Source organism: Crinia signifera, chromosome 1 (genome assembly GCF_055691185.1).
Source record: "Crinia signifera chromosome 1, ASM5569118v1, whole genome shotgun sequence".
Classification (NCBI taxonomy): domain Eukaryota; kingdom Metazoa; phylum Chordata; class Amphibia; order Anura; family Myobatrachidae; genus Crinia; species Crinia signifera.
Genome location: NC_139217.1, coordinates 423644317 through 423659295, shown reverse-complemented (window position 1 = coordinate 423659295; position 14979 = coordinate 423644317). Strand labels below are relative to the sequence as shown.

Here is a 14979-nt window from a genome sequence, read left to right as displayed (position 1 = left end):
GTTTCTTCTGCTTTTTTTTTTTTTTACTAATAGAAAACCTTGTCCCCTTTTGTAAATAAGGAAACAGACTAAATATAAATCATCTTGTACAGCGCAGCAAGATGTATACTGGCGTTAAAGTGACTGCCAATTCCTTTACAGCGAGGGAGATCGTGTGAGATAACCAAAGATTCATTCTCTCATGCATATGTGAGGTCATACACTACATTTCTTTTACTGGGCCAGCCCACAAAATGGCCGCTGTCAAGTGACATGTTCACTTTGAGTGGCTGGAAACCATACCCTGAATTGATAGTACAGTAGGGCTGGTCAGAAATGAACAAGATGTTATAAAACCAGAACTTTACCGACTATTTACATGCATATAAAACATTGTATATATGTATATATTTGATTGCTCGGACAAATTTGGGATGCTACAAAAATGTAACAGGGGATACTTTGATATAAAATGGCTGCGTAGTAAAAGTCTTTGCTTTATACAAAAACAAACATTTGCTGAATTATAACCACAACTGCAGAAGACTTCAGTGCTACAACATCGTCAAAAAAGATATTCCAGAAAAGGACTCATAAAAAAGTGCATTCTTATGCTTTGTAGTTGGCAGCAATTTAGAAATACCTTCTAAACAAGTCAAGAATTAAAATATATTTATATATATATAATATATCTATAATTAAAACAGCATGTGGAAGATTTCCGATAAATTAACTGGGATCTGTTTGCTTAAATCCCAGGATTAAAAAAAAACAAACAACATTAAAAATCAACAGTCAGCCATGTATTTTCCTGAAAGAGAAAGAAAAGAAAAGCAGTAAACATTTAAGCATAAACCGGTCAAAAAAAAAAAAAAAAAAAAGCATAAACCGGTCAATTCATTTGTAGACAGATTTGACAGGATGCATTTGAGACAGAATTATTTTTAATGAAAGGTTACCAAGGAAAGTCAAAAATTACAAAAACCCTAAATGAAAAGAACTCTCTTTATGGCGATAGTAAATAACTAAGGGGGGTATGAAATTACCTATGATCATTGAGTGGGGAGCAGAGATAGATTAGATAGATAGATAGATAGATAGATCTTGTGTCCTCTTTGTTAGCTGGAATTGCCTATGCAGGCCAATCAATTTGATGGACCTTTACAAAAGGAAGGGTGGGACAGAATTGCCAAGTACAGATGTATAAAAATAAAATAGACTTTTATATTGTATTATATTTAATTTGAATGTTGTTCTTTTCAAGGTCATATTAAAAGGTTAGAACATCTGACAAAATGTAACTTTATTTCAGGCCTTACATCACAATCTGCGGTACTTATGTAATATCTGGGCTCCCGTTTTTCTTATGAGACTGCGTCCGCTCGCCACGCTTCGGGAACGGTGGCTCGCTGCGCTCGCCACACTATATAAAATCAACTCCATGCGTAGTTGGATAGTAGGGGTATGAAAAAATGGGGTGCATTTAACATGGGAGCCCAGATAATACATAAGTACCCAATCCGCAAATGTGACTTATTGAAAAGGAATAATTGAACACACTGTAAAAAAAACGAGCAATACATAAATTATATATAAAATATCAAGAGCAAAATCTATAACCAATAATACAAATAATAATAAGATGACTAGCATACAAAACTAAGTGCAAACTAATCTCAAAATGTTTTCCAAAATATTTTTTACACACACAATTTAATTTGGGTTCTTTAGATAGCTCAAACTACAAAAAACAAACACACTAAAAAAAGAACAGAAAAAAATGGATGTACTGTACCTGTGCCAAACCTCTTTTTCACTAACGAAAGGCGGTAGCCTGTACCCACAAGCTCAATGTCCACCCCTGACAACGTGCTCCCATCACTCATGAACTGCACTGCCAGCGTGCTGGGGTTACTAGGTCCCTCTGATAGATCAAATTTTGCCCTGAGAGATCCAGATCCTAAAAAAAATTATGAAATGAACATCAAGAAATTATATGGACACAAGAAAAAAATCTCTTTGCTGGTATATAACACAAACTTGTATAGGACAGTGTCACACATGTAAATATGCAGGTACTCATACAAGGAATAGTACAATTACTTAAAAAATAAGTTTTCCATACAAAACTAGGGCTTGCACTACATACTTACAGATAGGACTGGCCTATTAGTCATTAAGCGCAATATATTTCAAGGGGTTGGGATCATTTGGTCTATTACATTATGGTAGAAAGTCATTAGGTCGAATCCATTAGGTCGACATGCTAAAAGGTCGACATGATTCTAGGTCGACATGGGAAAAGGTCGACATGATTCTAGGTCGAAAGGTCATTAGTTCGACAGGTCATTAGTTCGACAAGGTCATTAGTTCGACATTGTCTATGTCGACATTCACAAGGTCGACATGGGGTTTTTCACTGTTTTTTTACCTGAATGTCAACACAGTCGACATGGACACAGTTTAAAGTGCACTGCATCCCCTCGCATCGCTCGCTGCGCTCGCTATGCGTCGGGCACGGTGCCTCGCTACGCTCGGCACACTATTTTATTCTCCCACCACGCCCTAGTGGATGGAAGGGCATGAAATACCGCCTGTCGGCACATGTTGGCTCAAAAAACAGTGAAAAACTCCATGTCGACCTTGTGAATGTCGACATAGACAATGTCGAACTAATGACCTTGTCGAACTAATGACCTGTCGAACTAATGACCTTTCGACCTAGAATCATGTCGACCTTTTCCCATGTCGACCTAGAGTCATGTCGACCTTTTAGCATGTCGACCTAATTGATTCGACCTAATGACTGTCTACCATAATGCAGTAGACCAAATGACCGCATCCCATTTCAAGGGCACGACAATATTTCATATATATATGATAAATACAATTGTGTATCCTCATACATTTTTGGCAGGTAAAGATCGTTCGTTCGGCCCAAGTAAGGTAGACAGCGTACATTTGCATATTAATATGGTTTCTGTTTTTTTGTGAAATCTGACTACCCTTACTATTAAAGCAGCTGCTTTTGGGTGAGTCCTCACACCAAGCGCTCAAATTGTAACCTTGGTTACTCAGTTGATTTATCAGAACACACTAGTAATATCTGCAGCAGTCACAGTTAACGCCCAAGTGAGTTAATGAAGCAAGCAATGTATGGCACGAACAGTAGGGCAGTATTCAATGCTCCCGGATTCACCCTTTTTTTTTTGTTTTTTTTCAGCGAATCGGGCTGTTTTCACTCCTTGCGGTGAAAGCGAACAGTGAACGCCGGCCAGTTCTCAGTTTCATGCTCGCTGCAAGTCGCTGGTGTATTTCAATGGGGTTTTCACCATGTTTCGCCGAAAGTGTATTCAATGCTAGGGTGGAGAACTGCTTTCAGCATGAATTTCGCCATCATTCACCGTTTTGCATTAGACATCTTTTTAAGGTGAACTGGAAAGTGATCTTTTAAAATAAGCACATGCAATGTGGATTCATGTGCATATTTTTTTTTATTTTTTTTCACACATGATGTCAGCAGGGGGAGCCGCTCATTAAATATTCACTGCACACTGGTCCCGCTCATGACATATGCATGAGCGGGACCAGCGCAGCGGCTCCCTCCACCGCATCCCCTGCCAGCTCTCTGGGGGAGCAGATTCTGCTGCCTGTGTCCCCGGGAGCCCTCCTTCTACCACACAAGTGTCAGGCGCAGACAGGGTGACTTCCATCTCCCTGCCTTGCGCCATCCCCCCGGCTCCCTTGGGGGGGGGGGTTAAAAATCCCCGGCAGGGGCAGCCCTCCGGAACCCGGCGGCTGTGCGGCGAATCCGAAACAGGAGTCGCTGCACATGGAGAAACATCTCATTGAATACCTGCCGTAGTCTGCATTAACCTTTTGAGTGCCAAGAGAATTTGTCAAGCAAACTTTATTAACCTCTCGAGTGCCAACATTGCTGTGAAAGATCCTCAAAATATCCATTCAAAATGCCAGCATCGCTCACAGCGACTGTTCAATAAACTTTAAATCAATTGACTTGGCTGTGTGTGTATTTATTTTGTTTATCTCTCACAGTAACATTGGCACACAAAGGGTTAAGAACGTAAGTGTGCGCTGGCCTCTTACTGCTCGGTCTGTGCACACTATAGTACCTCCTAATTATGCACATGGAAAGTGTACTCACCTCCATTTTCAGACTTTTCTGAAATCACAGACATCTTCCAGAAGGCTTTCATTTGTTCAGCATTCCTAGGAAAGAATTGAAGCGATACTTATTCATCACTGGAAATAATTTGGATGCAAATCCAAAACAAATTTAAGAGCAACCAAAGCCACTGTTGAAATGTTCATTTTAGATTATTAATCGCTGTGCGAATGAGTGATAATCATTGCTGCGGTTGCACCAGCATCATATAAAATATCCTCCTGCAACCATAATACATTTTGTTGCGACAATGGCGCCCCCCCCCCCCCCCCCCCCCAAAAAAGATGCCCAACATTAACAGAGTTGCACGGGACCTGGTGGCTCATGCCAGGCATCTCACGCAGCATGGTGTATTGGATTCAGCATTGGATCCCGGCGTTCAGAATCCCGACGCCGAAATGCCGACAAGGGGGGGGACGTGGATCGCCCCCCCTTGCGGGCTCGCTGCGTTCGCCACGCAGCGTGCCCGGTGCCTCACTACGCTCGGCACACTAATTTATTCTCCCTCCAGGGGTGTCGTGGACACCCACGGAGGGAGAATGTGTCGGCATTTCGGCGGTCGGGATTCCGGCGTCGGGATTCTGAACGCCGGGATCCCGACCGACGGTATTGTAACTGCATCCCGGTGTATTGATCCTGGATGGATCATGCATCTGTATGACGCAGAAAGCACCCAAGTCTCCATGAAGATAGCTGATAACTGACCAATAGTTAGCAAATGGAAACAGAAATCCAAAAGTCTAAAATGTTGTCAATGTTTTACATATAAAGTAAAAGTTATCAGTTATCTAACTACTTTCATTATTAACGGTTTCATTTGAGCAATTACAGAAAAAAATTTATCAAAAATAAAATATGTTAGATGGTAGATGTTTCACGCTAATGGACAAGGAATGTGTCCCTTTGATGGTAACAAGGTAAAGGAGGGGATGACGGCAAAACAAAAACAAAAAAATCAGCCCATAAAATAAACTTGCAACTCAGTCCAAAGACTGTTCAGTCCAGTTCAAACACATTTGAATAAATAAAGAGACCAGAATAATACATACTGTATATGTGTCCTATTTTAGATAAAACTTGTATTAGATATATGCTTCTGCTCTTCCCCGTGCGCAACTTTCAGTGAATGGTAAATGAGAAAGCCTTATTTGTGCAAACCAGCAATTTAAAATTAATGGAATTTACTGCTGCCAGCTGTAATACCCTGTGTGAATAATTAATCTACTAAGCAGTGATGGTTTTCCTTGTTAACACTGAGTGCCGAGTGAATTTGTCAAAATAAGTGTGAAAATTGCCATGCAAATATTTTCATTCATCATAATGAGGTTTACCGGTACTTGCTTAGTTTCACGGCGGCAGCATGAGCCGCTCTAGCTTTGAATATTGGCAGCTTGACAGACTGCCTTAAGCTACACTTGTAGCATAGCGACTGTTTGAATTCTGGCAGCTTCCCAGCCGCCTTACATTATCAGGCTACTTGTTTAATTTCAGAGCGGCAGCGCATGCCGCTTTACGCTGACTTCTCTGGGCAGTATTCAATGAGAAAAGTTCTCCGTGTTTTGTGGAGAACTTGTGCTTTGTCCGCCTTGGACGGAGCATTTTGCTCTCCAAAAGCGAGCAACCCTATTCAATGTGAAATTCTCTCCGTCTTTCTAAGTGATGTTCTCCGTGTCTCTTCGTGTAGCAATTCTCCATCTTTTGATGGAGAGCTGGAATGTGAACTTTTAAACTAAAAGGGTTTTTTCTTAAATTTTGGTGTCAAAAAAATCAGTTTTTTTTTTCTGTGAAGGGGCATGTTATTTTTATTCATGTGCTTATAGCACATGAATATATATTTAATTTTAAAAAAAATATTTTTTTAAATTTTTTTTTTTTTTTACACAGTGCAGCCAGCAGGGGGCCGGAGCGCTCGAGCCGCTCATTACATATTCATATATTCACTGCACCCGATCGATAGTATGCACGAACGGGTGCAGTGAATACTGGGTCCCCCGCTGGCTATAGGGGGGGGCAGCCTGTGCTGCCTGGGTCCCGGAGAGCCCCCCTCCTCTTCACATTCCTCTGGAGCAGCCAGGGAGACTTTAATCTCTCTGGCTGCTTCCGGCTCCCTGCAGGGGTTAAGACTCTCCGCGAGTGGCGGAGAGTCTTAACCACATTGAATAGAGGGAGCAGGAGTGGCAGAGAGCCCTCCGGAACACGGAGAGTGCATGGAGAGCGAAATAAAACGCTCTCCATGCACGGAGAACTTTGACATTGAATACTGCCCTCTGTGGCAGCCCAGCGCTGCTACCCCTAACCTTCTGTCAAGTGAGCATCTCTCTCACAGCGCTTGCGCCCGCATGATAGCCTCTCTCCTGTGGAGAGGGGATCATAAGGGCGCTGGCGGAAGCGCGCTCCATCTTTGTGTTACGTAGTAGCGTTTCAGATGCTCCAGCAGCAGCTCCATGTGTGTGATACGTAGAAGCGCCTCAGACGCTCAAGCAATGAGACTCTCCTGCGTCTGATGCACAATGATGGAGGCATTTGCCAGTGCTCCATGTTTCATACTGGCAAATGCCTCCATTTCATACCCCCACCATCCACGCCATCCCGAAGCACGGCAAGCCCTGTAAGTGGTGGCTGTACGTGTCCTACCGACCTTTTCATACCCCCACCATCCACGACGGCGAGGAGTTGATTTTATATAGTGTGACGAGCGCAGCGAGCTACTGAGCCCGAAGAGTGGCGAGCGCAGCGAGCCCCGCGAGGGGATGCGGAATACATGTGAAGTTACCCACGTCCCCTCACGGGCTTGCCACACTATATAAAATCAACTCCCCGCCGACGTGGATGGTGGGGGTATGAAAAGGTAGGTAGGGCGTACCGCCGCCGCACTTCGGGATGGCGTGGATGGTGATGGTGTTTCAGGAACACATTCAAACCTGACATATCATACATCTGAGCAATAGCTACTTAGAGGTCAGAGGCAGGAGGGTATCATTGCTGCTTGAGCGTCTGAGGCGCTCCTACGTAACACAAAGATGGAGCGCCTCTCCGCCGTCGCCATCATGATCCCCTCTCCACAGGAGAGGGCATATCATGCGGGCACAAGCGCTGTGTGAGGCGCTCACTTGACAGGAGGTTAGCTGTAGCAGCGCTGGCCTGCCACGGAGAAGTCAGCGCAAGGCGGCACGCGCTGCCGCCATGAAACTAAAAAAGTAGCCTGATAATGTAAGGCGGCTAGGCAGCTGGCAAGCTGCCAGAATTCAAACAGTCGCTAAGCTACTAGCGTAGCATAAGGCAGTCTGGCAAGCTGCCAATATTCAAAGCTAGAGCGGCTCGTGCTGCCGCCGTGAAACTAAACAAGTACCGGTTTACCTTATAAAGAAAATATAATTTTTTTCAACACTATGTTTTATTTGAAGTTATATAACATATGTGAGCAACGCTAGTATCTTTAGCAGATATTTTACACGTCTCAGAGACCTGTTAGCACTCAAAGGGTTAATACCGGCATGGGTATAGCCTCTAACAATGTTGTGGGTAGGGGGTTATGCACACAGTGGAAACCGTAAAGGTTGATGTTTAAGATGGCTTCACAGCAAAGTCAGACCTGGCAAAACATACATGCTCCAGTCAGAGTTTCCAGCTTTGTGCACACTGGGACCCGTGTCCACAACATTGTTACAGAGACTACACCAGGTCCACCTGTAATCCCTTGTGTACACTCATTGGCACCCCTTTCCTCTAAGCAGCATAAATAACCAGCAGAATATCAGAGAACTTGCTCACCATACTGCTGTTGGGAGGGACTGCATGTTTGTGACATTTCCATCCACCGGAACCATAACCTGTATATTAGATAATGCACTAGGCACTGCCATGGACTCTGGATTATATTTGTAATCTAGTCTGACATCGGTAGTGCTAGGGTTACACTTCCAGTAGGTGGCGAGGTTCAGAGGGGTGGACTGTATCCCATTTGATGACACCTACAATAAGAAGTCACAGGTTAGTAGGTTACAAGATAAGAGATAGTTCAGGTGAAAGGTCATGAACTGGTGTCGTGGTTTCCAGTTATTTGCCTCATGGCCTAGGCACATTTGTTACAGTGTCCTACCTCACAGCTGCTATTTGAGCCCTCATTTCTGACATCATTACATGGGTACTATTGAACACTTACTCAAAACCTACCAGCATGCTTACACTTATACAGCCAACATAATTACAATGCTTTAACCCTTTAAGTGCCAACATTGCTGTGAGATCCTCAAAATATCCAGTGTCACTCACAGTGAATGTTCTCACAGCAACATTGGCACTCAAAGGGTTAAATTAGATTGTATCTTTGCCTGAGGCAGAAGTAGCAAGTGGGCAGTTAAACACGAGCCAAGCAAATTTTATACCATGCATCACAGTGGCAGCGTATAGAAGTGTCCAACCTCAAAAACCAGATGGACTTGAAGACTTCCAAGAACAAGAAATGTTCAGTACACGGGGATAGACACAGACACAGTAGCATGAAGTGGTGCTATACATTACTGCATTGCCATTTCACAGTTTTAACCCTTTGAAGCAATTACTTAAACTGTGTGCGTGTGTTTATTTTCAGTTCACGGATTAGTATAAAAGAAAAATGTTAATCATATATGCGGCCTTATTTTAGATTTAGGCCAATTTAAATTACTGTGGCTTATTAAGCCCTAGGCCTAGGGGCTATCCAATTAGTCCCGATGCAAGCAGTAACTGGGGATTTTGTTATGGCGTGGGTAATGAAATCTGCAATGACCATGTATATCTTATCCGATCGCAAACACACAGAGGTATGCGACTTTCTGAGGACCCTATGTGTTTTCACGTGACAATCGAACATTTCCCCTACCCGCAAAAATGGAGGCTAATTGGATAGCATAAAGGAAAAAAAAAAAAAAAAAAAGGTATCGCCTGCTTGTGTGCATGCATTGGTCCCGGCTCCATCATGCAGGTGTCAGGAACCTGCCAGTCGGAGGCGCTCTCCTCTAGACAGGCAGCACAGCCATCCCTTTGGCCTCAATACCCAAAAAAAGTTATAGCAGGCTCTACTCCAGCAACAAATTGACATGATGGTGCAGGTAGAACAGACTGTAGGTCCCATCTTGGAGGAATTATTAATATCTGTAGGTTTTGCTTTGTACACAGGTACCACACCTCACATTGGGGCAGATGTATTAAGCCTGGTGAAGAGATAAACTGGAGATAAAGTGGAAGGAGATAACGCACCAGCCAATCAACTCCCAACTGTCATATTTCAAACACAGCTGATTGACTGGTGCTTTATCTCCTTCCATGTTAACTCCAGTTTATCTCTTTGCCAAGCTTAATACATCTGCCCCATTTAGAGGAGATTGTACATTACAAATGTATGGTCTGTACCTTATGACTGCTGACAGAAGAGTAAACTGTATTCACATAAATGTAAGAGGTTTCAATAGAGCTTCTCCGTAAAATATAGTAAATGTAGGTGAGCCCAAATGTTGTACGCTACCAATGCCTTTACAACTAATCTAGAACATACATGTGAACGTGCATGAAACCTTAAAAACCAAGGGACCTAATTTTCCCAGAGTTGCGGCTTCCAATGTGATGCAATACATCACCTGGTGTCTATACACACACACGAGACCACCCAGGACCAACTTAGCATGCCAAGCATCAACAGGAACACAACTTGTTTATTATGTTCTTTAATCTCAAAAGTCAACACAAATGTAATTTGTGTAAACGCTTATCTAGAAACTGAGCACAGTTTACAGGGTAGGGTAGTAATGACAATTATATGTGAATGCTGCATGACTGTTCTTACAGTAATGTATGTATAGTACAATACCTGGTATTTTAAGATGTCTACATTATAGTAGGAGGCGGATGGGTTCTGCTCAGATGACTTCTTGAGGTAGGCAGTGACCGCTTGCATATTCATCCAGAAGTCTTTACAGTTACTGTCGCTCTGTGATGGATCACTGAAAAATAGGACATTTGTATCTGCTTATCTACAAATTACAGTGTAGTAAGAGAGGAAAATACGCAGCAGCTTACAGAGAAATAAATCGGCTATGATTAGTATTGCTAATGACTTCAGGAACATGGATATACTTTGTTTCATTTTTGACAATGTACCTTTAAATAAATAATATTCTAAATACAATGCATTCTCCCAAAAGAGGTACTTACATATGGTCTGGCATTTAGGGTATCGTGGGTCTCTGGCATCTAGCATGCACCAGCTGCTGCTGCTGCTTCTCTCACTGCCCATGCATAACATCCTGCCAGGATGAGTTGCAGTAGGAGTGGAAATAAATCTTGAGACCAGACGGATATTCCACACACCAGAACACAGGCGAGTAACTATTCTAGACTCACCTGCAGCACTCATTTTACCAGGAAGATATAGAATGTGAAATAGTGTGATGGACAATGTTGTGATATATTCTGCCACAATTGTTCGGTGCATTGTTATGCAATGGTGGAAATCATTACAATACAGGAATCTAATGGCAAAATTGGATCAGAAACACTGATGGTTTCCAATGGCCATCCTTTATATGTAGTAGGATCATCTTAAATTAATAATGCAGGTGTCACAATGGGATCCTGGCAGTCAGAATCCCAACAGCAGAATCCCAATGGATCCTGAAGGTAAGTAGTGGCATTGGGAGGTTAGGGTTAGGCTGTCACAAGTGTGCCTCACTGTTCAGAGTTTCCCCTGCCAAAAGTAGGATATTGGCTGTCCCCCTCCACATCAAATCGGACCACCCTGTTGGGCCATCTATGTTAGGAGGAGGATACCAGCCATCCCCTCTACCTTAAACCTGGCCCACCACACCACTGGAGAAAAGCACAGGGACCCCTCATCAATTATCTAGTATATCTGTAGTCACGGATGGAGCAAGGCTGCAGGAAGAGCACAGCGGGTGTAGTAGGACAAGCCGACAGACGGTACTCCGACAGGGGGGGCGAGCGTAACAAAGCCATTGAATAGGCAGTACCTCTGATCCGCTATGGTAGCTAGGCCACACCCACTTAAAGCATGAAGCTAGAATTCAATTTCAGAGCAGGAGTGCTGCTAGGCAGGGAAGGAAGGATGGAAGTCATAGGTGGGAATTCGAGGAAAATAAACTGCCAGGGGTGACTGGTTGGGGAGATGCTGAGGATTGTTATTGGTTTCCGCAGTGCACACAAGATCGCAACTTACTGAACACTGCATTTTAAAAATGGGGTTCCTCACAGTCTAAAGAATGTAAAAACATGCTACGTATTTGCGATCACTGCAAGCATGGCAGCCTCCTCATGTGCCTACCAAACAGTTTATTTACTAAGATGGTAGTTCAATTGAAGATGGGATGTTGCTATGGGTAACCAATCAGAATCTACTTATTTATTTAGTACCCTCTAACAGATAATAGATAGAATCTGATCGGTTGGACATAGCCAAATCTCATCTTCAATACAACTCCCATCTTAGTAAATAAGCCCCTAAGTGAGATGCCAAATAGGAGGGTGCACAACATACTGCTGCTAACCTTCAGTGGTAGGGTTAGATTCACCTAAATCCCCCCCTCCCCCACTTCCATGTAATCCACAATGGAAAATCAGAAGGTATTTGTATAAATGTTTTATTATTAATATAATACCTGTATAAAAGTTGTGTATTTGGTAGAATCTGCTCAAGCTTGCTGGTGTTTTTTAACCTGAAGCAAAGAACTGCCGGAGAGGGGTTACTTGTGAACACTTTGATGATCCCACTTGGAAAGGACACTGTCATATCTCCAGTTATCTTCACAATACACCTGGGTGTCAAAAAAAGAAACTGTTTATAAGCAGCAGACGAGCTATGCTTTATAAATTATATACAATGTTTAACGGTCATAGGTTCACAAAAATAACACTACGTTTTATATGAATGTTCAAATGGTCAATATACAGGATCTAATTCTTGCTGCATTAATAGTAAATCTCATCCATAGATAAAAGAGCAGTAGCACTCCTCGTGTGGTTAAGTTGAGGTACAGCCAATTGTGAAAAACTGAAGGGTAGTTAAATGCCGCAGTTCGAGCCATGACCTCACTTCTGACAAAAGACTCCAACATTCGAAGTACGTTAAGCGTGGCTCGTTTTTCTGGATCTTCTCCCGTGTGCCAGCCAGCAGAGTTAGTCTTCTGGAGATCAGCTGCAAGGACCAGAACTGAGAACTATCTCTGCATCACGGATGGTGTAATGATTAGCATTACTGCCTCACAGTGCTGAGGTCATGGGTTCAATACCCACCATGGCCCTAACTGTGCAGAGTTTGTATATTCTCCCTGTGCTTGCGTGGGTTTCCTCTGGGTACTCTGGTTTCCTCCCACAATCCAAAAATATACTGGTAGGTCAATTGGCTTACAACATAAATTAACCCTAGAATGTCTGTGTGTGCGTGTAGATGTGGTAGGGAATATAGATTGTAAGCTCCACTGGGGCAGGAACTGATGTGAATGTTCAACTATACTCTGTAAAGCGCTGCGTAATATGTATGCGCTATATAAGAAACTGTAAATAAATAAATATACAGTATTTGCCATTGGAACATTGATCCATGCTTCTTTTAACATGTGGATTGTAAGTGCAAATCTTCATTAAATTCTTTATCAAAAAGTGTTTTGGGCTATCTTTACTTTTAGTACTATGGCTACTGCTCTTATATCTATGAAGGAGATTTACCATTAATGCAGCAAATCCTGGCATCTATTTCAAAGAATTATATCCTGTAAGGTGAACATTTGGACATTCATATAACACGTGGTATTATTTTGGGAACCCATAAGTGCTAGACATTGATGCCTCTTTTGACCACATTGTATCTGTGTTCAGTTTTTAGGATGTCCCTCTATTGCATCTATTGTTGAGCTGCGCAAAAGTTATTTTTCTTATAAATTCTATACAACTAAATGAAAGTTTTTGTGTGGAAACAAGCTTTTACACTTCTGTATTTATCAACATTGTAGGCATGAATCAGTTAGGACAAAATCTACAAAAACTAGCAAAACAATGTTGCCATGCAGGGGGTGCAAATTAAATACGGAGTTTTTGCATGCAGGGTAAATAATGGTGGCTTCTGCCTGCAGCGAACAAATACTGGACAGCTTTGTTTGCACACTTAAAATTAGTATTAAGCTAGTACTTCCTCATTCATAAAAATCTGAGCTGAAGTAAATTAGTTCAGTGGAGGACCACAAAAAGTTAACACCAAAACAGATGTCAGAACTTGATTGTTCTATTTATAAATCTTCTATTTTTCTTTTTCATAGATTCTTTTCTACCATGGCAGAGACACACACAATAAAAGGGGATTACAAAATAAACAAATGTAGAACAGTTCCTAGTTCTTATACTACTACCCTTTTTTACGGCGCTGGGAACACTTGTGGTGCCTTATAAATAAAATGTAACAACAATAATGCTCTAATGTTCATCACTAATTAGGGAGGTATTCAATCCCGACTGCCGATCCGTCCCGACCCTGGCCCATTTTAGTTTTGCTCAACAGTATATCGCCAGGCCGGATTCAATGTCCTGCCTGCCAATTGGCGAAAAGGGGGTCATGTAAACGGCCGTGGATTGTCAAGATTTGGCCATGATCACGACAAATCACGGCCATTATCGACTTGACAGCCCGTTCTACCGATCTGCCTCTTCAATGGTGCCAGGAAAGACAGCATTGAATAGGCCCTTACCACTATTTCCCCTGTCGAAAATAGCAGCGGGGATTGAATACCCCTTAGAGCATCACTGCTAATGGGTTTATAATACATCTGTGCTTACAGCGAGTATCACGGGCCCCATATACTGGCCAAAAAGTGTTCTGAGCGATGCTGCTTCACTCAGAACACTCGTTCGCTCTCAGCACACAATGCTGCAGAGAGCTGTGTATTGAGCGAGGTGTCAGGGTCAGTGTTCTCCGTTGAGAACACTGGCTGCGATCGATTGATAACCTGCACGGATTAAGACCTCTATGTTTAAGACTTCTATGTTTCTATGTCTAGTATAATTAATAATGCAAAACACACACGCAGGTTCTGATTGGCTCACGAGCCAGTGCTACATTTCAAATGGCTGCCAGAGGCCCTGTAGCTGAAGCGTGGTAGCAGCAGGGAGCGGTTCATTGGGGTGTGCCTGTGCATTACTTGGTGGTTTACTAATCTGAAGGCACAGTAAGCATGTTACACCGGAGGTGTATTATTTTACAACTCTAACAAAAGGAGAGACAAGTCATTGTTACCCTTTCCTATGAAATTTTAACTGGTTCAATGAAAACAAATTGCAGAAGTGTCTATGGGGCCAATTCGGACTTGCACGCCCGGGACGCGCATGTGCACAGTACACAGCACGCAAGTACGAGCCATCCGCCCAAAGGCAGCAAGCATAAGTTAGCCTTCACCCGCAGGGTGATTGACGGCATACCACCGGCATTTTCAGGGCGATCGCCAGAAACTGCAGGCATCCCCAGGCTGTTGAGAGGAAGGGCTGGTGACGTCATCAGCGGCCTCCTTTGCCACACAGCCTACGTAGCACCGAGTGAGTCCTGGCTCACTCAGCGCTGTGAGCAGGGGAAAAAACTCAATGGCATGGTGAAGGATTTTCCCCTGAGTGCACTGCTACATTCGATGATTCCTCCACCAACCCACCCTGCATTTCTGTACAGCAAGTGTGTAGCGTAGCCTGTATGTCATTCTCTGCTTGTGTCTAACATTGGCTGCTACAAAAGAGTGAATGGAAGCAAGCAAACCACATTTAACTAGGTAAAAAGCAGTTGCTTCATG

General features: G+C 42.9%; 1 protein-coding gene across 6 annotated transcripts in view; it reads right to left on the bottom strand.

The window, feature by feature from the left end:
• Nucleotides 1-463: 463 nt before the first annotated feature.
• Nucleotides 464-14979, bottom strand: part of FCHO2 (FCH and mu domain containing endocytic adaptor 2) — a 113495-nt gene continuing 98979 nt past the window's right edge. For all 6 annotated transcript variants that reach the window (XM_083151892.1, XM_083151894.1, XM_083151893.1 and 3 more), the window contains 6 exons: nucleotides 11815-11970; nucleotides 10011-10143; nucleotides 7937-8136; nucleotides 4145-4209; nucleotides 1775-1939; nucleotides 464-790 (listed from right to left, as the gene is read on the bottom strand). In XM_083151892.1, the coding sequence (XP_083008018.1) occupies nucleotides 768-790; nucleotides 1775-1939; nucleotides 4145-4209; nucleotides 7937-8136; nucleotides 10011-10143; nucleotides 11815-11970 (742 nt within the window). In that variant the 3' untranslated portion in view covers nucleotides 464-767. The remainder of the gene's footprint in view (nucleotides 791-1774; nucleotides 1940-4144; nucleotides 4210-7936; nucleotides 8137-10010; nucleotides 10144-11814; nucleotides 11971-14979) is intronic.